This window comes from Xenopus laevis, chromosome 1L, assembly GCF_017654675.1.
Source record: "Xenopus laevis strain J_2021 chromosome 1L, Xenopus_laevis_v10.1, whole genome shotgun sequence".
In the NCBI taxonomy this organism is placed as follows: domain Eukaryota; kingdom Metazoa; phylum Chordata; class Amphibia; order Anura; family Pipidae; genus Xenopus; species Xenopus laevis.
In genome coordinates this window covers 70,930,569-70,954,919 of record NC_054371.1, presented here as the reverse complement: position 1 = coordinate 70,954,919, position 24,351 = coordinate 70,930,569, and the positions used below count along the sequence as shown (strand labels likewise).

General features: G+C 37.2%; 1 protein-coding gene and 1 long non-coding RNA gene across 2 annotated transcripts; both read left to right on the top strand.

Moving 5' to 3' along the window:
* Positions 1 to 4: 4 nt before the first annotated feature.
* LOC121402971 lies at positions 5 to 1,814 on the top strand. The gene is made up of 2 exons (XR_005966909.1): positions 5 to 957; positions 1,581 to 1,814. It is a non-coding gene; the product is annotated as an uncharacterized LOC121402971 (long non-coding RNA).
* An 11,340-nt stretch (positions 1,815 to 13,154) lies between these two features.
* On the top strand, positions 13,155 to 22,835 carry LOC108719618 (protein kinase C delta type). The gene is made up of 9 exons (XM_041589997.1): positions 13,155 to 13,624; positions 16,575 to 16,681; positions 18,005 to 18,172; positions 18,560 to 18,651; positions 19,182 to 19,244; positions 20,022 to 20,160; positions 20,539 to 20,730; positions 21,925 to 22,053; positions 22,547 to 22,835. The coding sequence occupies exons 1-9, from the start codon at positions 13,447 to 13,449 to the stop codon at positions 22,655 to 22,657; spliced, it is 1,179 nt and encodes a 392-aa protein (XP_041445931.1). The 5' UTR covers positions 13,155 to 13,446; the 3' UTR covers positions 22,658 to 22,835.
* Positions 22,836 to 24,351: the final 1,516 nt, after the last annotated feature.

Genomic DNA, 24,351 nt, shown 5'->3' with positions numbered 1-24,351 from the left:
GATACTTTGCTGCAAGGTTTATTCGAAACAACTTGCAGCAAAGTATCTGCGGTTTTTGAGCCTGTTTTGTCCTCAACCTCTACAGAATGTGAATTTGCAGTAGCTACTAAGTGGGACAGAAGCAGTGGCACAGGCAAGATATCGTGTAACTGGTACCAACTCTTATTATTTGTGTTGTAGCCATGGATATTACATCTGATATAACATCTATTGTGCAGTGGCTAAGGAGATCTGCGTCATGGCTACATAAACTTTTCATATAGCCATACCACTGCCAATACCAATTATGAGCTCTACAATAATGGAGCTAGATTTCCTGTTAAAATGGTTATATAGATAATATAAATATATTGTAACCCCCTACATCTTTTTTAATAGTAGCTTTCCTTTTTACATGACTTTCGTGGAGGGTAAATTCCCATGTAATATAAATAATTTGCCAGGGCTGTTCAGAAAAAGTGCCTTTTCTTAATATATTCTTAATATATTAATTTTTCATTGCTACAGTAGTTATAACCACAATGTTCCTTATAGGAAAGGGTAGAAAGATATTATTAGGGAAATTCTGGCAAGGTAATGTTAGTACTGGGGCTTGGGGAAGAGGGAAGGGTGTAAAGTGGAGTTTATGGATATTTTATGGGATAATGTTTGTCTGGGGTGTCCCTGGAGCTCACAATGACATGGTTGAAGTTGGTGAGTATAACTGTGGGAATATGAAGGGGACCTTCATGATGTTTTAGCGGATGATGTCATCTAGAGTGTTCCTGAAACTCACAATGACATGGATGAAGTTGAAGATGGTGAGTATAACTTTTTACTTATGTACATTTATTTATACATTTTTGTGTGTGTACTTTAAATTAATGTTATAATATTTATTTTTTTCATACGCTACCCATGAGGGATTACAAGATCACAGTTGAGATGGAGCTTCTTCATGTGACAGAACTGATCACGGTATACATATATTTTAAATATATATACTGTATATAGGATAATGTAACAGTTATTATAATTCCTATTTATCAGTAAGCCTATGGACCAAATGGATTCACAGCATTCCATTTTTTAGGATGAAAGTGAATAGAGGCTCCTAATGGTCTCACGTGGAATGTATATTTTCTAACATTATATATATATACGTATTTATATATATATATTCGGATGATTACCGGCACTCACAAAAAAGAGGTATCGGTTGCCTGGGTGCGATCCTCTGGTTAGCTGTACGGAGATATGGTGATGAACACGTACTCTCAGGTCTTATAGTAAAATAAAAAGCATTTTTATTGTGAGCGCTCTAATAAGCACGATTGACGTTTCGGCTGGAACCCACTTTGAGAAAGGCTCGCTTATTAGAGCGCTCACAATAAAAATGCTTTTTATTTTACTGTAAGACCTGTGAGTGCGTCTTTATCACAATATCTCTCTCTCTCTCTCTCTCTCTCTCTCTCTCTCTCTCTCTCTCTCTCTCTATATATATATATAAAACTATTAAGTTTCCATAAAAATGACGCTGAGTTTGAAAAATATGTTTTGTTTAAATGCAATGAAATGTAATTATTTATAAATTATTTCAGGATGCAAATTTACAACCTACAGAGGATGAGGACCAGTTTTTACTCTTCATTTGGAGCAAAAGAAGAAACAATAAGAAGACACAGAGGAGCAGTCAGAGAACAGTTTGGAAGACCTTGAGTATCAGCAGCAAATAGGAAATACACAGCCGGCAGGACCATCAAGACTTTAACAAATGTAACTTTAACAAATCTACATGATCAGATTGTAATTGAAATAAAATACTTTTTTTCAAATGTTTTGAAATGTTGTTGTGGTCAATATAATTCCATATAATTTTTGAAAGAATTTCTGAAAAGATTTCTCTTCCTAATCCTGGGAAGATAAGAGAATGACTTGCCTGATGTCTTGTTTTTAAAGGGATTGTTTGAATAGACTTTTAGTAAGATGTAATATTCTAAGGCAATTTGCAGTTGGTTTTTATTGTATTATTTGAAGTGTGGAGTTATTAGTTTTTATTCGGCAGGCGGTTTTCAATTTCAGAAATCAGGTTGCTAGGATCCAAATTACCCTAGCAACCAAGCATTAAGTTGAATAAGAGACTGGAATATGAAAAGAAGAGGGGCCTGAGCAATAAAAAGCAGCATTAATAGTACAAATGTAATCTTTTAGAGCATCTGTTTTAGATAGGGCCAGTGACCTCCATTTGAAAGCTGGGAAGAGTCAAAAGAAAAAGGCAAATAACTGAAATATTTAAAAAAAAAAAATAATAATAAAAAAGACCAGTCAGTAAGTTGTTTAGAGCTGGCCATTCTATAACATACTAAAATTGAACTTGAAGGTGAACCACCCCTACAGCAAATAAAATCAGTGCAGTTCAGAGTTCTACTCGAGGAGCACTATTAATTGATGGTTCAAGCACACCATGTTTTCCCATGACTGTATCTGTTTAAAGGAGAAAGACAATCTCTGACAGACACAGGCATTTTATTTGCACATAACAGGGCAGCAGTGTATGCATGTGCTGAGGTCAGGTATGGGATCTGTTATCCAGAATGCTCAGGACCTGGGGTTTTCTGGATAAGAGATCTTTCCGTAATTTGGATCTTCATACCTTACGTCTACTTGAAAATCATGTAAACATTTAATAAACCCAATAGGCTGGTTTTGCTTCCAATAAAGATTTATCGTATCTTAATTGGGATCAAGTACAAGCTAGTTTTATTATTACAGGAAAAACTGAAATATTTTTTAAAATTTGGATTATTTGGATAAAAGAGTCTATGGGAGACAGCCGTTCTGTAATTCGAAGCTCCCTGGATAACAGGTTTCTGGATAACGTGTCCAATACCTGTACAAGATTATTAGAACAATACAGGGCAAAGGTGAGAGTAGGCTGCTGAAATAAACAAGGAAAAAACAGGGACCCTAGGCTGTAAACTCCACTGCAGCTGGGAATAATGTTATTGATAGACACCATCTACTAAAACCTGTGTAACATTCCAGCACTATAATAATAATATAGGTATGTTGAATAACATCACATTTAGGGGTTTATTAATCAAAGTCCGAATTTATCTCAATATTTTCTGAAAAAAACTCCGACCAAATCCGCACGGGTTTTTAGGACTTATTTATTAATACACTTTGCCGAAAATTTTATTTGCGGAAAAAAATCCTGAAATATCCATGAAATATCCGATTTTTTTGGATCTTTTATCCGATTTTTAAACATTTTTTTGGTTTTTCACCTGAAAAATCAGAATTTTGCACGAAAACTTTGGGGTATTGCAAAAAACCAGCCCACATCAAGAAATCATTGGGACTTCTCCCATTCACTTATATGGAACCTCGACAGGTCTGAGATGCCGGATTTTCAGATTCTGACTTTTCCATCTTCTGGGTTTAATAAATTCCGAAAAATAGTGATTTTATTAAAAGTCAGATTTTATTAAAAAAAATCACAAATTTTTCGTGATTTTTGCATTCGGAGTTTAGTAAATAACCCCCATAAAGTAGAAATTGCTCTTTGTCTTATAACCTCTACAAGATTATCTGTGCCTAATACATGTAACCTGCAACATTTAACACCTTATTGGTTACTGTACCTGAGCAAAGTTTGTGCTGTACATTATCACATATGGGGTATGAGAGAATAGGTCTGTAGCTATAGACTACTAGTTATGCATCCTGTTCCTTTCTCAGGCTTCTCATGTACCTTCCTGAGATGGACTCATTAGGGTCAATCTGAGATGACATTTCTTTTGTATAGTTAAGACTCGAAAGGCAGACGGCACTTCTGAAGATGGGGTTTATTGGAGTTCCTGCTAGGAAAAAACCTGACGCGTTTCGGGAGTTATCCCTTAGTCATAGGTTAGCAATTCACTTGTTACAGCTGGATTTTTTATACACTAGGTAATAGTACCCTCTAGTGGGCTCATAATAAAATTGTATCTTTATTTAAATCAATTAAAACCTGAAACAAAGTGAAACAATTAAAATGAAACAGTTAAAAAAAAGTTTCTTAGAAACAGTGTTCATTAATTAATTAAGAACCAAACAAACTGTCGGTGCAGCTCTTGTAGAGAGGGTGATTCAGTTATATTACCCCTCGAGTTATCTTTATTAACAACGGGGGGGCTGGAGAAAAGATCTACTTAGGTACAATCTATTGAATACGTCCATCCCTGGTAAATTTCTTTAATTTAATCGGGGTACCTGTGCTCATACTTTTAGTACAAATAACTAATGTCATGTCTGTAATTCAGACCGTTCGGGATTCTTGTATCTAATTTGAGGATCCAAAAAGCCTCTCTGAGGTTTAATCTATGGATAATATCACCACCTCTAATAGGAACCCGTACCTTTTCAATGACTTTCACCTTTAGGTCTTTTAGACCATTGGGTGAGCATGTTTTAAAATGCCTGCCAACCGGGGTGTTCTCCTCTCTATTGGTAATGCTTCTAATGTGTTCCCTTGTCCTTTCCTTCAGCATGCGGGATGTGCGGCCCACATACTGCTTGTTACAGTGACTGCACTCGAGTAAGTATACAACATTCCTAGTGTTGCAATTATAAAAGCCAGTGTTTTTGAAGACTTGCCCTGATACATTAGATTTAAACTCCGGCCCAGTAGAAATCACTTGGCATGTCTTACAGGTATTCGCCCCACATTTGTATGTACCCTTTACTTTTAACCAGTTGTCTGCCACATTAGATGGAACCGATGAGACTAAACTCGGTGCCAACATACTCCCTAAAGTAGGGGCCTTTTTTGGGACATATTTAACCTCGGTTTGGGCCAGGATTTCTGACATTTTTGCATCACTATTTAATATAGGTAAATATTTTTTGATAATCTTGCAGATATGGCCATACTCCTCACTGTATTCAGTGACAAAAAACACTTTTCGTTTGTCAGGCCCAATTTGGTCTACACAATCCTGGGTTGACCTTCTTAATTCTTTTTTCTCTTTCCCCAATACAGGTGCTGTTTTGGCTCTCTCATGTGCATTTCTTATGAGATGTTTAGGGTATCCTCTCTCTTGTAGTCTATGTCCTAAATGTTGTGATTGACGATCGAATATGGCCTCTTGACTGCAATTTCTCCGGAATCTAACAAACTGACTGTAAGGAATACTGTTCAAAGTGTGTTTAGGATGACAGCTGTTGTACTTTAAAATTGTGTTGCCTGCTGTGGGTTTCCTAAAGATTTCAGTGTCTATAGAGTTAGTACTCGTGTTCCCTATTAAAGTTAAATCTAAAAAAGTGATAGTCTCCTTGTGATGTTCCAATGATAATTGGAGATTGTGTTGATTTACATTAAGATATTGATGGAACTCATCAATTAAATGCAAAGGACCATCCCATATGAATAGCAGGTCATCGATATACCTGCCATACCAAATTATGTGATCACGAAAGGGGTTAGCACATCCATAGACGTGGCACTGCTCCCAGCGGCCCATGTATAGGTTCGCATAGGAGGGGGCAAAAGATGCCCCCATAGCAGTGCCACGTCTCTGGAGGTAGTAACCCCCGTCGAAGTGAAAAAAATTATGTGTTAATAGAAACTCAAGAACCAGTAAATTAAAGTGAATAAAATCTGGTGTGTAAGTATGTGATTCCATCAAGGTGTCTGCAATCGCTTGTATACCCATATTGTGTGGGATCATGGAGTATAAAGATTTTACATCCATGGAAATCCAATGGTAAGTGTCCAACCAAGTGAGGGTAGATAATTTTTCAATGAGATGTCCTGTGTCCCTTATGTATGAGCCCAAAAGTGGGACTAAAGGTTTTAGGTTCAGATCAAGCCAATCTGAAAGCCCCTCGTTTGCCGAGCCAATGCTGGCAACTATAGGCCTACCCTCTGGTTTGTGGATGGACTTATGTATCTTTGGGAGATGGTGGAAGATTGGGGTGGTTGGAGTACGCCGAACCAAATAATCCCTATCACGTGTATCCACCACTCCCAAAGATATGCCATAAGACACCAATTCTTCTATAGCCCTCATGAATTTTTCTTGAGGATTGAAGGAAAGGGTAGAATAGGTTTCAGAATCATTCAGCTGTCGCTTGGCCTCTGCTATATAATCAACAGTATTCATGACAACCACACTCCCTCCCTTGTCTGCCTGCCGTATGGTAATACTCGTGGCTGACTTAAGAGACATGAGGGCTTTCCGTTCCTCAAGGGAGATGTTCCATTTGTTTCTATGTGCAGCACTAGTTTTCAATTTCTTAAGGTCCTGTTCCACCAGGTCCTGGAACATATCCATTGAGGAACATCTAGACTGTAGAGGATAGAAGCCAGAATTGCTCTTTTTATTGTCCAGGGACGACTTCCCAATTAGGGGCTCTTCTGGGGAACTTTCCCTAACGCTCTCATTCTCTAATGTACTTAGATCAGAGAGGCAACAGAGCTCCCTAAACGTCTCAAAACAAACACCCTGTTCAGATGTCTCTTTGTCCCTCAAATCAATTCTATAATTTCTATGGGGGGGAACTGAATCAACTCCCTCACCACCAGGCCCAAAATGTCTCCTAAGGGTTAGCTTGCGAACAAACTTGTTCACGTCCAATAATGTGTTGAACAACCTGAAATGATGTGTTGGGGCAAAGGATAAACCTTTACTAAGTACTGAGGTCTGAGCCGAGGACAGGGTGGTGGAAGATAAATTGACAACGTTCAGGAGGTTCGATCCTTCTTCTTGGGGTTGGTTCTTAATTTGTAGGGTCTTTCCCTGGAACCGTTTGTATAGTTAGGTTGCACTAGAAAGGAAAGAATTTCTTTTTTTTATATTTCAGCACATTTCCCCATATCTCAGTATTGTGGGGTCACAGAACACTCTTTTCACTTTGCCCACTGTATAAAAAGAAAAAAGGATGCTACTTACATGCAACAACACATGATATTCTAAGCATTTTCATACAACAGGTATGCGACCTGTTATCCAGAATGCTTGGGACCTGGAGTTTTCCAGATAATGGATCTTTACGTAATTTGGATCTTCATGCCTTACGTCTAGTAGAAAATCATGTAAACATTAAATAACCCCAACAAGCTGGTTTATTTTCGAATAAGGATTAATTATATCTTAGTTGGGATCGAGTACGAGATACTGTTTTATTACAGAGAAAAAGGGAATCCTTGAAGTCTATAGGTGTTTTTTTCTTTTACAATACATTGAAGTCTATAGGTGTTTTTTTTAGCAGCAAAACCTGGTGAAACATTTCACCCAGCACTACTCATAAAGCAATGCAATAGGAACCAGCTATAAACAAGCTTATAGAGAATTGCTTACTGCTATATTGTTTCCTAAGACATTGTGGGACATTCACCAAGATTCGTAATTGCGCTGGCGTGCACTTCGCCGCACTCTGCCAGGCGTATTTTCGCCAGCGCTCCGCAAATTCACTAAAATCCAAAGTTGCGCTCAGGGGTAGCGTAAGGTTGCGAAGTTGCGCTAGCGTTAATTCGCCATTTGCATATGGCGCCAAATTCAATTTCCAATGGAAGTATTCGTAGCAGAACTACACAAGCCTGGGAAACCTTCAAAACATCAAATAAAATTGTTATTTTGCCCTACACATGTGCCCACTGTATTGTTAAGTTGCCATGATGAGTTAGGAAATGTAGGGGGGAAGGAGGGGAGCCCCAAATTTTTTTTTGATCTTTTTCAGCCTATGACCCATAATAAAGAAAAAACGCCAGCGTTTTTTGGAACCTAGAAACATTTTTCACTTTTTTTGAAGCAATCCCTATCTACTCTATTGGGCTTCGCCTGGTCTGAGGTGGTGAAGGAAGTCTGGCATAAAAGGTAGCGTTCAGAACAATGTGCGCGTTAGTGAATTTGTGTTGTTACGTCCGTTGCGCAAATTCGCCAGGCGTAAGGGTGCGAAGTTACACTAGCGAATTTACACCAGCGTCCGTTAGTGAATCGGCAAAGTAGCTAGCTAGCGTTAAGCGCTTCGGCGTTTAGTGAATTTGCCCCCAAATGTGACAAATACTACTTTCAATGGCAATTATGTTAAAAACCACTGAAAATATTTAAAAGAATATTTCACCTTTCAATTAACTTGTAGTATGTTATAGAATGTGCAATTCTTTAATTGTTAATCGGTCTTCAATTTTTTTATATTGATTTTCCTTTCTCTTGACTTTGCCTTTTCCCAGCTTTAAAATGGGGGTTACTGATCATGGCTGGCAAAAAACAATTGCTCTGTGAGACTACAGTTTTATTATCATTATAACATATTACTTCAGACCCTTTCCTATTCAGTCTCTCATTCAACCCACTGCCTGGTTGCTAGGGTAATTTGAACCCTAGCAACCAGATCAATATTGAAAGTGCTAATGGGAACAAAAGGTGAAATGCTGAACAAAAAGGTAAATAATTCTAAAACCAAAATAAAATACAAACCCCACAAATCACAATATCAGTCTAAATTGTGCTAAAACCTCATTGTAAAAATGAATAATTTCTGTTTAAAAGGTTGCTTAGAATGACATCTTTCATTATTGAGAATAGAATTTTTTTTTGTGCACAGGTATAAACCGTTATCCAGAATGTTTTGGACTTGGGGTTTTCCAGATAAGAGATCTTTACATAATTTAGATCTCCATAACTTATCACTATTAAAAAATAATTAAAACATGAATTAAACCCAAAAAGATTGTATTGCCTCCCTCTAATAAGAATTAATTATATCTTAGTATCAATTACAAGGTACTGTTTTTATATTACAAAGAAAAAGGAAATCATCTTAAAATATTTGAGTCTATGGAAGATTGGCTTCCCGTAATTCAGACCTTTCTGCATAATGGGTTTCTGGATAATGAATCGAATTTAAATGGTACAGTATTGTAATTATAAATGGTTTGGAGCACATATTTTCATACTCTTTGGTTAAACTTTCTATGCTCATTTCCCTGCTGTTGTAAATGCAACATACTAATATTCGGGTTTCAATTATGATCCCTTAAGAGACGAAACTTTGCAACAGGGATCACTTTTTTAAAATATACTGACAAATGTAATACCAGTTGGGCAAAGATGTGGATGTCGGTTGAAGCTTGAGCTTCTCTTAGCATTATTGGGCAAGGTGGCAGAACATACCATTACATACATACATGTACATCTCTTGGTGAATGATCCCAACTACTGGCGAAACAGTTCCTTCAGTGTGTGGACTTGCAGGGGTTATGGGAGTTGTAGCTAAAAATAGATAGATCTGCTTTGAACATATTTAACTTTGGTGGGAAATGGGCTAATCTGCTACATAATAGTGGAAGAGGTGGGGAAGTCCCTGTACCTAGTGCAGAGTTGTCAGTCATTGTAACAGGAGAGAGACACTGAGAAACTGCTAGGATTGGCCAGTAACACTAGATCAAGAGATTGAGGGGAATGGCTAGTACAAGTGGTGCAAAAGTAGGGTTTGGATGAAGGAGCAGTAGCTATAAGAGCCAAACAATGGGAAAAGGAGCAAAAAGAAAAAGCACAAAAAATGTATTAGACAATGGTCTGGTGCTGCCGGATAAACATGTGGTGCAGAAGTTTAGAGCTTCCTGGTCTCCCTCATGAGCACGTTAAAGTGGGGACAAAAGATAAAAGGAATGGTAGGTGTAGTGTATTCAAAAATAAGCCCCACCCAATGGCACACCCACCAACACACCTGTGTGGCCCTTAAGCATTTCGTGACTGACATAGCTTGTGCCCCCAAAGCATTTCATGACTAATACAGTGTGACCCTTAATATTTCATGAAAGACACAGCATAGCCCCTTAGTATTTCATGACAGACATAAAGTGGCCCCTTAGCATTTCCAAACCAACGTATGTTACTTCCAATGCTGCTATACAGTTTGTTTCATTAGTTGCCTATCTCCAAAGGCTCGGCTACATATCTTTTACCATAACACTTCCACAGTTCCTCAAAGTTTCCATTTAGATCCCATTTCACCCTCCACCATAATGGTACAGTTTTTACCCACTAGCGATTTGTTTGTATTTGGCCTTTGAAACTGCAGATTAAAGTAAAAACAGACACTTTTGTTAAGACAAAGTGGATGCAGCACACATAGGAGGCCCATAAGTTTGCTGCAATTTTATATCCAATGCAATCCAATAAGTAACTCTGTACTTGTGACATCATCAGGCAGTGATCATTGATGCTACAGATATATGACAATGTGAAAGTCACAGTATAGCTGCATGTAAGCTGCTTAGTTCACTTATCCAAAACTGTAGCTGAGAGGTAACACTGTAAAATGAAAATTAAAGGGCATACAATGTTGTATAAGTGACACATGCATGAGAATTCAGTGGTCTTCAAGTGTATTCAGCTGGAATACCTGTGTTTTTGGTGCAGTGTGTTGAGCAGGGTGAAAACATGTAAAATGTATGGCAGTTTGCATTTTTTTACACTTGAAGACCACTGAATTCTCAAGCATATGTCTCTTTGAATATATTGCTGCTGGAATTTGGCAGCATGTAGTCACGAGGGGCAGGCTGGGAGAGATTACGAGATTCAAACTCACATATTCGAGTTTTTGCCATTCGAGTTTTTTCAAGTTCATATGAGGTAAAAAAAAAAACTCTAACCCCCTAAATGTTTTTAGAAGCAGGTATGAACAAAATTCCCTAATGAAAGCAAATGCTCCAGCTTATGGGGCACATTTACTAAACTCGAGTGAAGGATTTGATGTAAAAAAAACTTTGAATTTCGAAGGTTTTTTTTGGGTACTTCGACCATCGAATAGGCTACTACTACTTAGATTCGAACGATTCGATAAAAAATCGTTCGACCATTCGATAGTCGAAGTACTGTCTCTTTAAAAAAAAACTTCGACTACATACTGTAGGTAGTTTAAACCTACCGAGCTACAATGTTAGCCTATGGGGACCTTTCCCATTACTTTTCTAAGGGTTTTTTGATCGAAGGAAAATCGTTAGATTCGAAGGATTTAATCGTTTGATCGAACGATTTTTCCTTCGATCGATCGATCGTAGTATTTGCGGTAAATCCTTTGAATTCGATATTCGAAGTCGTAGGATTTTACTTTGAGGGTTGAATTCGAGGGTTAATTAACCCTCGATATAGGACCCTTAGTAAATGTGCCCCCAGATGTCTGAATCCAAATCTGCAGAAAAATAAGGCTTACAAGGCATAACTATGAATATATAAAAAATAACACATTTTCCAGAGAACATTCCACAGTTGTCTGTGGTGACCCACTCAAAGACTGACAAGATGGAGAATATTTTACATTGATTAAATATACCATGTGCACACTTGCTGTTTCTATTAAAAAAAAGGAGGTATGTTGTTTATAATACATAAGTGAGTCATATGAAATGACATCACTGAGCACAAAGTATGGGCAGATTCAATTCAGTGAGAGAAAGGCATCTCATGATTTTCCATGTGAAAACTCATGGACGAGATTCAATTTGAGGTGAAAAATCTTTTCTCTGAATTAAGTTCCAGTTTTTTCCCTGTAGACATCAATAGAGTTTTCACGTGATAAACAAGTTTTTCTGAATTGAATTGCATCTCAAACTGAATCTCGTTAATGAGTTTTTAACGTGATAAACCTTTTTCTCACTGAATTGAATCTGGCCCTATATCTTATAACATCACTAAGCACCTTTTATTTAAATATAATTTAGAGGATAATCATGGCTCTTGTGCATTTTTACTGTATATGGGATCCGTTATCTGGAAACCCGTTATCCAGAAAGCTCTGAATTACGGAAAGGTCATCTCCCGTAGACTCCATTTTATCCGAATAATTAACATTTTTAAAATGATTTCCTTTTTCTCTGTAATAATAAAAAAGTACTTGATCCAAACTAAGATACAGTGTAGATAGATAGATAGATAGATAGATAGATAGATAGATAGATGATAGATAGATAGATAGATAGATAGATAGATGATAGATAGATAGATAGATAGATAGATAGATAGATAGATAGATAGATAGATGATAGATAGATGGATGATAGATAGATAGATAGATAGATAGATAGATAGATGATAGATAGATAGATAGATAGATAGATAGATAGATAGATGATAGATAGATGATAGATAGATAGATAGATAGATGATAGATAGATAGATAGATGATAGATAGATAGATAGATAGATAGATAGATAGATAGATAGATAGATAGATGATAGATAGATAGATAGATAGATAGATAGATGATAGATAGATAGATAGATAGATAGATAGATAGATAGATGATAGATAGATAGATAGATGATAGATAGATAGATAGATGATAGATAGATAGATAGATAGATAGATAGATAGATAGATAGATAGATGATAGATAGATAGATAGATAGATGATAGATAGATAGATAGATAGATAGATAGATAGATAGATAGATAGACAAACGGTCTCAATCCTGAAATCCCTGGAAAATCCTGTCAGAGCCTTAACACCAGAACAATTTTCAAAGAGGAACTTAGCTGAGGTAGTAGGAGCTATGGGACAGCTCTCCTGGTCTGCTCTGTTTTTTCTACGATGCAGTTAATGCATGGAAGATATTTTAGAACAGGACTGTGTGCAGGACATTTTTATTTAAGAAACAAATCAAATATTGGGCCAGATTCCATTCCATGAGAAAATGTTATTTTATAGTGTTTCACATGAACACTTTGGGGCGAGATTCATATAGTTTTTATGTGGTAGCCAGTGAGAGATGTTTTTGTTATTGAATTGAACCTGGCTTTATTGAATTAGGCAATAAGCTCATGGCTCATTATGTCTTTAAAAGTGGTTCCTGCTAAAAAAAAAAGTCACTTATAAACATTAGTATACAATATATATAGGGAGGTTCTTGTCCTTCAAATACTGATTTTTATATGGCCAAATACACTGTTATCACATTGTTACTTGTTAATTTTTACACTTCTATTAACTTATTTGTATCAGTATTTAATGGCACCTGATTTTAGCAATGCTAATTGAAATCTTTATGTTGCAGAATATTGTGCTTGGAAATAAAGCAATTTTGCATATCTGGCATAGGGAGGTTGTACAATATGTGGATGGATCTGTTATTACTATTGGCTCCTAAAATTTAAAACCATATTTACTATCACATACTTTATTTCTACTACTGATATTGGTGTGGGCTGCTGTGGTGTCATGGCCGCCTTGTATACACACAGAAAGCTGCCATCTTGTGAATGGCAAAGTAACAGTTGGGTGCTACCACTACTGGTCAACTCAGAGCGGTTGAGCTTCTTATGAGAGACTCAGTGCTTTTTGTTGCTCTTGCGATTTTAGTGATTTTAGTGCGATTTTAGAGAGATTTTGCCTTTCAGAGAGATTTCTTGTGCTTTCTTTGAATACCCCTTGCTGCGTAGAGGAAAGTGCTTTTAAGCATATTCTCTACTGCAAGCATGGTGTCTGTATCCAAGAAAAGACGAAGAGAAGAAGAGAAGACTACAGATGAAGAAATGGTGACGAAGAAGATCAAACTTGAGGATAACATCAGTATTGCTGCCAATGACCATCATGTGAATATAGAAAACAGCAGAAAGAGATCAAGGAGCAGTGAAGACAGTACCACTGTAGAAGGTAAGGAAACTGTTTCTAAATAAATGTGATGACATTAAAGATTTAACTATTAATATTTCATAACACTAGTACTGGGGCTCATATTTTAATACTGGTCAAATTTACAGTAGGTGTGATAATGGGTAAGTTTGGTGATATGTCAGTATGCGGGGGCTTCTTTATTGCACAGTGGGGGGGGTTACTGTATTTTATAATTCCCATTCCTACACCATTTGTATTTTACTTCAAACACTGGGTGTTGTAAGTTATTAACAAATTCACTGTCTGTATTTTATATCTCACCATGCTGAGTATATACCAATCCAAGTGAAGTAAGGACAGTTGCAAACCGTTGCCTTTCCTCTGCCCTCTATTCAAACAGCATAGAAAGAAAACCTGCATATAAAACAGCAGCTGTTTTTAAGGGTATATTGGTGGTTGTATGACCCTCCATATCTACATTTACAGTATCTCCATAGGAGTTGGCAGCTGTGTAGTCATTAGTAATCTAGTACAGGTATGGGATCTGTTATCCGGAAACCCATTATCCAGAAATCTCCGAATTACGGAATGGCCATCTCCCATAGACTCCATTTTATCCAAATAATCTACGTTTTTTAAAATGATTTCCTTTTTCTCTGTAATGATAAACCAGTAGTTTGTACTTAATCCCAACTAAGATATAATTAATCCTTATTGGAAGCAAAACCAGCCTATTGGGTTTATTTAATGTTTCAATCACTTTTTAGTAGACTTAAGGTATGGCCCATAGTATTACGGAAAGATCAATTATCCGGAAAACCCCAGGCCCCTAGCATTCTGGATAACAGGTCCCTTACCTATACTGTGATTGGCTACATATAGCTTTCTAGCCCTGCTCACTTGAAATATGCAAATACAGAGTTCAAAAGGGTTGCAGAATTTTTTTTCATTTTGGTATTCTATGTATTAAATACTGTACATTGAATAAGAACATGGTAAGAACTGTCACTTAATGAAAACAAAATGCAGAACAAGGGCTGCAACAGATCTAGAATTTGACAAAAATAGGTAATATCAATAGGTTCACTTTTGAGATAGCTTTTAGTATGATGTAGAGATTGATATTCTGAAACAATTTGAAAAAGGTTTTATTTTTTTATTATTTGTGGTTTTTTAGCTTTTTATTCAATAGCTCTCCAGTTTTTGGTAATCTGGTTGCTAGGGTCCAAATTACCTTAGCAACTATGCATTGATTTGAATAAGAGACTGAAATATGAACAGGATAGGGCCTAAATAGAATGAGTAGCAATAACAGAAAATGTTGTTTTTTTTATCAAAATCCAAATATATATCATTATTTTCTGAAATATACTTTGACCAAATCCGCACATGTTATTTCACCTTATTTATCAATACATTTCCCAAAAGATTCCAGGGCAGGAAAAAATATGGAAAATTGGATGAAAATCCAAATTGTATTAATTGTTTGGATTTTCCGCCTGATTTTTGCACAAAAATTACGAAAACTTTGGATTATTGCATGAAACCCAGGGCAGATCAGGATATTTTCGGGACATCTCCCATTGACTTATATAGAACCTCGGCAGATCTAAGATGCCAGCTTTTCGGATTCTGACTTTTACCAAATAATAAATCCCGAAAAATTCAGGTTTCTTTTTCACAAATAATTTCAGTTCTATAAAAAGTTTTTGGCATTCGAACTTTAAAAAATAACCCCCCAAATGTAAAGAATTACAGAGCATTTGTTTTTTTTAAAGCTGGAAAGAGTGTAGGCAAATAATTCCATAACTGTAAAAAAGAAAAAATTTAATACAATTGAAAAATTTCTTAGAATTGACCATTCTATAACATACTATAAATTATTGTAAAGGTGAACCACACCTTTAAAGGTCGAGTGGGTTTTTTTCATGAAAAATTTGAGCTTTCAAGGGTATTTTTGAGTAAAAAAAACCCTAAAATTTTACCGTTTGTTTTTTTAAAAAAAAAAACGTTTTTCAAGATATATTATACCCCAACCCTGGAAATAGCTTGCATCCAAAAATCCACCATCGAAAAGGTCATGTAGAAGTCAATGGCAGAGGTCCCTCGAACCATTTAAAGGTTCGATGCATTTCCCATAAGTAATAAAATGGTTTCTATTTAGTAATATTTTTTAAAATCAAGATAAGGACTGGCTGTTTAGATGACTTTTTATAAGCACCATTCTTTTGACCTATTTGTATCTAAACACACCACCTCTATGACCCTCCAGATTTTACTGTCTTGTGTTCTGGGGGAAGTTCTGCCTGATATCCAACCCTAGTGCTCTCATGTATATGCTTAGATCAGCATTCTCCTATGCATATAAGGCACATTTTACATTAACACTTTGAATGGACAGCAAGATGAAGAAGGTTATGGTTAAGGAGGGAAGATTGTTTTGCAATAAGTTGATCTGCATAGGCTTCCTTGGTTTGACTCAGTTCCTTAGTCCTGTTTATGATACTAACTAAAGGCAAGAGAGTGTTGTGGAGCTTTAGTGCCCTTTCCAATCCAAGACATGTTTTTAAAGGTGCACAAAAATGAAGTTTCAAGGTGACAGGTGTTAAGTTATTGAAATGGATGCTGTGCCATAATGGCTTATGAGCTGGTTCAACCCAATAGTCTGTGCTGTATCCAGATGTAGAAAAGTACCAGGTAGCATTCTTCTGGCAACACAGTGATAGTTTGCTAAAAACTATTGTAGTGTAAAATGGAGTAAAAATAGTGATGATATGTAGACCTGGTTTGCACATTCTTGTTACTCGGTCACTTTAGTTGTTTTATAATTCTAAACTGCAGACAAGAAAGCAGATAATAAAACTGATTTAGTAAACAATCTATAACAGCATTATGTAAAAAAATTGGACATGTAATCTAACCATATAATGAAACTTTAAATCCTAACTGCTTGTGGTACTTATATGAATTTCCACTTTTTTTTTCCAAGAAGGAAACAGCCAGAAGCGACGGCGTATTGAAGCTGAACGTTTGCCGGAACACATGCTAACCAACTATAAGTTCCACTGGGGTCTCGGCCGAGGCTCATTTGGCAAAGTAAGTGACCTCTGTATTATCTAAAAATAGAGGAAATAGAAAGAGTGAGAAATGGGGTTGTGGGTGTTAACATAAGAAAAAGGGCTAGGGCTTGACATTTCGGGGGAAGTGGCTAACGCTGGCGAAAATTCACCAGCGTGGCGTCATTTTGGCACTTTGCCGATTTACTAATGGTCGCTGGTGTAATTTCGCCAAGGAGACTCTGGTGCAACTTCGCACTCTAACGCCAGACAAATTTTCGCTCTGACGAAAGAGCGTTACTAAGCAAATTCACTTCAAGTTTTTGATTTTACTCAAAAAAAAGTTGAACATTTTTCTAAGTCCCAAAAAACGTTGGCGTCTTTTTAGGGTGAAATTTTTTTTGGGGTACCCTACTTCCCCCCTACATTTGATAACATATGGCACCTAAACTAAGCTGTGGGCACATGTGTAGGGCAATATAACACCTCTATATAATTTTATTAAGGTTCCATGGCCTTGTGTAGTGTAATGTATTTGCTGCAGCATATATGTCCATTGTACTTTAACTGCACACCGTATGCAAATTAGACAGTGCTAGCGTAATTTCGAACTGTTGAGCATATTTTTACTAGTGAAACTTCGCCAGCGTTCGTTACCCTGTGTGCAACTTTGGATCTTTGCGAATTAGCGTTGTCCAGGCGAATTTATGCCTGCCGAAGTGTTGCGATGTGCGCGAAGCCAGCGCTGGCGAATTTTCGCCGGTTAGTGAATTTGCTCCATAGGCAGCACAGGGACCTGTCTAGAGCACAATTACTAAAAATGAATGGGTATTATTTTAAATATGTATGTTGTGCTATGTACTCCATTACAATATATGAGCAGCTCAACAGACCAGCTAGTTTTTCCTTACCCTTCTTGTATAACCTGGTTTCAGTCCACTGCGACTCTTCCAAACAGGGAAAATGTGACAGCAGATAGCTATCCTTGCCTTGGGTACAGAAGCTCCTTGACGCAGCTCAAATAAGAGTTAAAGGGAATTCTTCTAAAGGTGGGTCCAGTGGTAGATTCCATGGTACCATGGCAGCCCAGCCAACCAGAATAGCTGATATGTAGAATAGATTCAGTCCCTTGAATTAACTTGTAAGATATGGGCTATGGTACCAATGACATGCTCTGCAGGTGAGCTGCAAGGTAAAATGCTCTTGAGAACAACCACATAACTGAAGCTTCATTATGGTCATATGTTATTATTCTATGCCCAGTAAGGGCCAGTACTTAGCAACTTACAAACGTGAAGGTGCACAGAAAAATTAATAAATGAATTAATCAATTAATTAACCTTTTTTTTATTTTTCATTTTAGGTGTTTTTGGCTTCTATACAAATGAAAAAAGAACGTGTGGCTGTAAAGGTTATCAGGAAGACACCCAAGGAAGAGCAGAAGGATATGATCCAGAAGGAGGCCAGAATCCTGAAGGTTACTTCCGGCAGTCCATTCTTGTGCCATGGCTATGCAGCCTTCCAAACCAACGTATGTTACTTCCAATGTTGCCATACAGTTTGTTTCACTGGTTGCCATTTTCAGTAGTTCACTAGTTGTCAGTTCTCCAAAGCTCAGCTACATACCTTTAACCATTTATCTAATGCAGTTAGACATAAACATCCTTAGGTATATGGGCAAGAAAAGCCATATAAGCCAAAAGCCATATAAGAGGCCCCTTTGCTTGCTGTTATTACGTGCACTTTACATTCACACATGACTATGTTCACTATAAGCCTAATTAAGTATATTTCCCGATTAGTAAATAATTGTTCTTCTGTATTTAGTTATGTTGAGGGACATGCCTGCATTACACTTGATAGTTGTGTGCTTCTAGTTCCTGTGTTTCACTCTCTTCCCTTTTATCTCTTCACTCAGCAATACGCCTTCCTCGTCATGGAGTATGCAGGGGGAGGCAGCCTCAGTAATCTTCTGTCCATCAAGCATCATCTGAAAAAAAGACACATCATGTAAGTAACTATGTACTAGTGACAGCATCAAAAGGAATTGATGCTACAGATATATAACACTGTGAGAGTGAAAAGGCATCAGATAAACGGAGTTAGGAATACAGCATGTAAGCCGCATGGGGATGCAACATATCCAGAATTGTAGCTGAGGTAACACTGTCAAAACTGAAAACTAAAGGGCATACAAAAGTGACACATGCATGAGAATTCAGTGGCCTTCAATACACTTATAGTTAGATACAGTGGGGTAGGAAACATTTAAAAACAGGGGGCAAACTGCAATGTTTTTACATATTTGCACCCCCCCTCACACACACACACACGTTGCACCACAAACACAGGTATTTGATACATAAATACATGTACATGTACCCCATAAATACATTGCTGCTGGCATTTGGCAGTGCTATAGTCATGAGGGGGAGGCTGGGAGAGGAACATGGGCCTGTCTGTTTAATTTCTACTCATGCAGTGTAAGGAAACAGTATTGAGTATTCAGTGCAGCTATTCATTTGAGTCTTTTTTTTCAGCTTTTACTCAGCAGAACTGATTTGTGGACTTCAGTATCTTCATTCTCTAGGCATCATCCATCGGTAAGTATACGCTTGGGGTTCTTATGTCTGCATATTTTATATTGTTAAGATAATATATGTTTTGGCCATATATTCCTGTAGCTGTGGTCTTTGGGTGTGGGCATATGTTATATGTAGGCTGAAATCTGAATGAAGAAAGTACAAAAGGGAGGGTCACATTACATTTGCAGATGCGCCGGCAGAATATTGATACTTGTACCAGGCAGATCAATGCATGCAGATTAGAAATTATTTTCTGTAACACTTCATAAGGGGACTTTGGAGATCACTGAGCTTAGAGGAAGGGGTTGGCTAGGAAGCAAGAGCAGAATGAGTAAATGGAATGAGGGTACTGGGCAATTAGATTTGTAGAGGGGAATGAGTGAGCAGGCCTGGACTGGCAATCTGTAGATTCTGGCAAATGCCAGCGAGGATGCCATAGACAGTCACTATTTCTTGGGGTTGTTTGGGCCTCTGTGTGCTTGAAATGCCAGGACCTATTTTGGATCCCAGTTCCAGACATGTGAGTGGATATGAAATAAGGAAAGTGGGGCTGAATTGGTATGGCTATAGACTGGAAGAACACTAAAAAATCATGGAAGGATAACTGTGAGTGCCTGAGGGGCTTTGAAGTGAGAATAAAGTAATTAAGGAGTCATAGAATATGAACATCGTAACTGAGCAGTTATGGAGTGAGCGAAGGGAACTAAAATGGATGTGACACTATGATCGAACGGCTACAGTTTCTCATTTACTAACAGCCACTAAATGAATTCATTCTCTCTCTCTCTCTTGCAGTGACCTAAAGCCTGGAAACATCCTGCTTACCTGTGAAGGACACATGAAGATTGCTGATTTTGGAGTTGCAGCCGAAGGAGTTTTTGATGACAATACCATCGGTGAAAAAACAGGAACAAGCTGGTACATGGCCCCAGAGGTAGGAAACTGTTCAGTATATTTAAAACATCTATTCACTTCAGAGGGAAATACAGGATTGCTGAAAGAAAACTATTTACTAGACGTGAAAATGTAAAAAAGTGAGCATTCCCCCCTCAAGGTTCTTTTTTGTCTGTTAACATTGCACCTTTTTCTGCAAAGCAGACACAACTGGCATATTGTCATAAAATATAAGTACAGAGAACTATCAATGGCACCGGTATCTTTGTAAATGGCATTTTGATGAATGCAGTTTTGCCTATTGCACTAGTAAATGAGCTCTTTCTTTTTTTTTTTTCCTTGAGCCATCACACAGTATATAAGAAAAAAATCAGATTTTTTTTTAGCAATTTGGTAACATCTTTTCTTTATATTTCAGATGCTAGCTAATAAGAAATACAACGCAGCAATAGACTGGTGGTCATTTGGGATAATACTCAGCGAAATGGCCACTGGAAGATCCCCTTTTGAGGACGACAGCTGCAAACATGATGTGAGAAGTTCCATCCTCACTGAGAAGCCGGTGTTTCCTGAATGGATGAGTGCAACATTGCAAGATCTCCTTCATAAGGTGGGTTTGGGCAATTAGTTTATTGTCACACAACTGCAAGGATTTTCTGTTTTCACAATTCTCAGGGGTCACTCACCATTGGTGTACCACAATAGCAACTTGGACAGCAATCCAATATCTTCAGGTGTAACTTACTGGAACTATGTACAGTCAATAAATGATGATAATGATAGAAAAAAGTTAAAAAGCCTTTCTTATCAAAACAGGGACGCAGCCAGTTTTATGATGTATTGTGATCTTAATGGCCAGTGACAATATAAAAAATCCCTGTCCATTGGATGTGCCTGTTCCTGGAGCATATTTTTTTTTTTTTGTAGAGGCTTTTTAATCGAAAGGTTAATTTGTCTCCTCTGTAAAAGACAAATACGAATGTGAAAAAACAACAGATACAAATTGTGTGTTTTCTCCAACAACTATTTGGAAGGAAAAACCTGTTAGTACCTGCTCTATAGAACAGAATACGTGTGCCCTTTTCTCTGTAGCAGTAGGTCAGTTATGGTTATTTTGCATATTTCATTCTGGTGTTACTGATGGTAGAATTATTATTATAGAAGAAAGGTAAATCAGTAAAAAAAACAATGGTCACATTTTGGACTTTTCTGAATAATTTGATTCTTGCAAATAGACATTCCCAATATGCTATTTCTGTAATTACGGGTGATGTGATGGTGGGAATATTATCATATATATATTATATTAATGAACGCGAAAAGCACTAATTCAGTTTAAAAATTAAAACATGCAAGAATTTCAGCTAGTAGTTAGTGTGACCAATAATTCAGGTAAATAGACATTCCCAATATGCTATTTCTGTAATTACGGGTGATGTGATGCTGGGAATATTATAATATATATGTTATATTAATGAATGCAAAAAGCACTAATGCAGTAATGATTCCCAGAGACTCAAACATAAATACATTTTAAAAATTAAAACATGCAAGAATTTCAGCTAGTAGTTTGGAATTAACTGTGACCAATAATTCAGGTAATAGCTCACTGTGTTTAGCAAAATCCTCCTTGTTGTTCCGCTAGTGGAGGAAATGTCATGTGTACCATAGACCTAATAGCCCAACATAAAAATGTGGTATTTTGTGCCATACACCTAATCTACTCTGACCACAGCTATGTACAGGAAAGTGGAGTAGTATGCTATGTAAACTACTGTGTAACAACTATTTTTTTCTTTCTTAGCTTCTCAAAAAAAGACCACACAAACGTCTTGGAGTGAATGGAAATATAAGGGAACATCCACTTTATAAGAATATCAATTGGGAGGATGTTGAACATCAAAGGATTCCACCACCAATCCGACTAGAAGATGTGAGTTAATGATTATGGGATGTACTTCTCCTTTCTGTTTAGACTTTATTGGCTCTTCCTCAGCACTGTGTATGTTTGCAGCAGTAGGGCAAGTTATTAAAGTATATTCATACAACTAGATGGTAAATAAAAGTGAGTATTAAGTAGCCAAACAAGCCAAATGTTACTAATATGATCATTGGCTTTCAACAACATTTTTATAATCTCTGCATATTCATAATTTGGAGAATGGATCTTGCAGCCCTACAAACAATAATATTAATATTTGTATCTTAAATACTTCATTCACTATTTTCTGAGTCATTTGAGGTGGGTTAAGCTCATCCAGCATTTATATATATATTTCACATTCTCCCTGGGATTTAACAGCCTTGTGATTAATTGGTAACTAGAGGTGTGGGATTTCCTAGGAAATACTGATGCAAAGCAGTTTCTTCCTGCAGTGTGTTCTGTATAGCAACAATTGCACTAACAATTTATATTTATCTTTCAGAATCACCCTGAATCTACAGCTGCAAACCTGCCATTCCTCAAATGCAACAACACTAAAGATTCAGATGACACCATCCTCAAATGCTTTACATATCTGAATCCCAGCTGGTAGGAGTGAGTAAGTCTGTGATGTCTTGGCTTAGCTATTAACATCCTACGCCAACTTTGTATCTACTCATTCCTATACCTGCTGACTTGGCACCTGTAAGTCATCCATTGGTATAACTAGCTGCACATACAGCTCACTTTCCATCATTATCACCACCAGCAACACTATTTGTTTATTGAATAATGTGCTATTTCTGCTAATATTTTAAGGTTTTGTGCAGTTGTCCCCCCACTTCTGATGAGGGTTCATGTCCTTGGTAAGCCTATGGGATCTGGGGCAATTTTAAGTGGTTTGCATAAGAATCCTAAGACATCATCTAAATAGGATGGATCAAGTTCCTGCCCCTCCCCTCCTTCCCCTAACCTGATCACAAATGAGGAGGTAGGGAAAGGGAGTCAAAACCCCATCACAGTTAGGAATTAAGACAACCTCTATGCAAGCCTTTATTTTAAAATTACCCCTTATACCATTGGCCATAGGGTAGGGTTTGGGTGGGCCAAGGACATGGCCACTCATTCAGATTTGGGTTTGAGAGACAATGTACAAAGTTTTAAAATGTTAGCAATACCAATAGTAATAATCTGTTGTCCAGGGAGTTAAAGATCCTTAATCTTAATCAAAGGTTTATCTATATTTCCAAGTTCTTATGTGCAGGTGGTGGTATGTTCAGCCTAGTAAATGCTGGGTCAAATGCAGCAAGCAGGGCCAGGTGGTGAAAGTTATGGTACAGCAAGTTGAAGCTGGTATTATTATGGTAAGCATTTGCCACACTTCAGTGTTGTAGCCATGCAAATTCTGTTGAGGTTCTGGACAAAACAGGCTCAAAAACCGCAGATACTTTGCTGCAAGGTTTATTCAATACAACTTGCAGCAAAGTATCTGTGGTTTTTCGGCCTGTTTTGTCCACAACCTCTACAGAATTTGCATTTGCAGTAGCTACTAAGTGGGACAGAAGCAGTGGCACAGGCAAGATATTGTGTAACTGGTACCAACTGTTATTATTTGTGTTGTAGCCATGGATATTACATCTGATATAACATCTATTGTGCAGTGGCTAAGGAGATCTGCGTCATGGCTACACAAACTTTTCATATAGCCATACCACTGCCAATACCAATTATGAGCTGTACAATAATGGAGCTAGATTTCCTGTTAAAATGGTTATATAGATAATCTAAATATATTGTTACCCCCTACATCTTTTTTAATAGTAGCTTTCCTTTTTACATGACTTTCGTGGAGGGTAAATTCCCATGTAATATAAATAATTTGCCAGGGCTGTTCAGAAAAAGTGCCTTTTCTTAATATATTCTTAATATATTAATTTTTCATTGCTACAGTAGTTATAACCACAATGTTCCTTATAGGAAAGGGTAGAAATATATTATTAGGGAAATTCTGGCAAGGTAATGTTAGTACTGGGGCTTGGGGAAGAGGGAAGGGTGTAAAGTGGAGTTGATGGATATTTTATGGAATAATGTTTGTCTGAGGTGTCCCTGGAGCTCACAATGACATGGTTGAAGTTGGTGAGTATAACTGTGGGAATATGAAGGGGACCTTCATGATGTTTTAGCAGATGATGTCATCTGGAGTGTTCCTGAAACTCACAATGACATGGATGAAGTTGAAGATGGTGAGTATAACTTTTTACTTATGTACATTTATTTATACATTGTTGTGTGTGTACTTTAATGTTA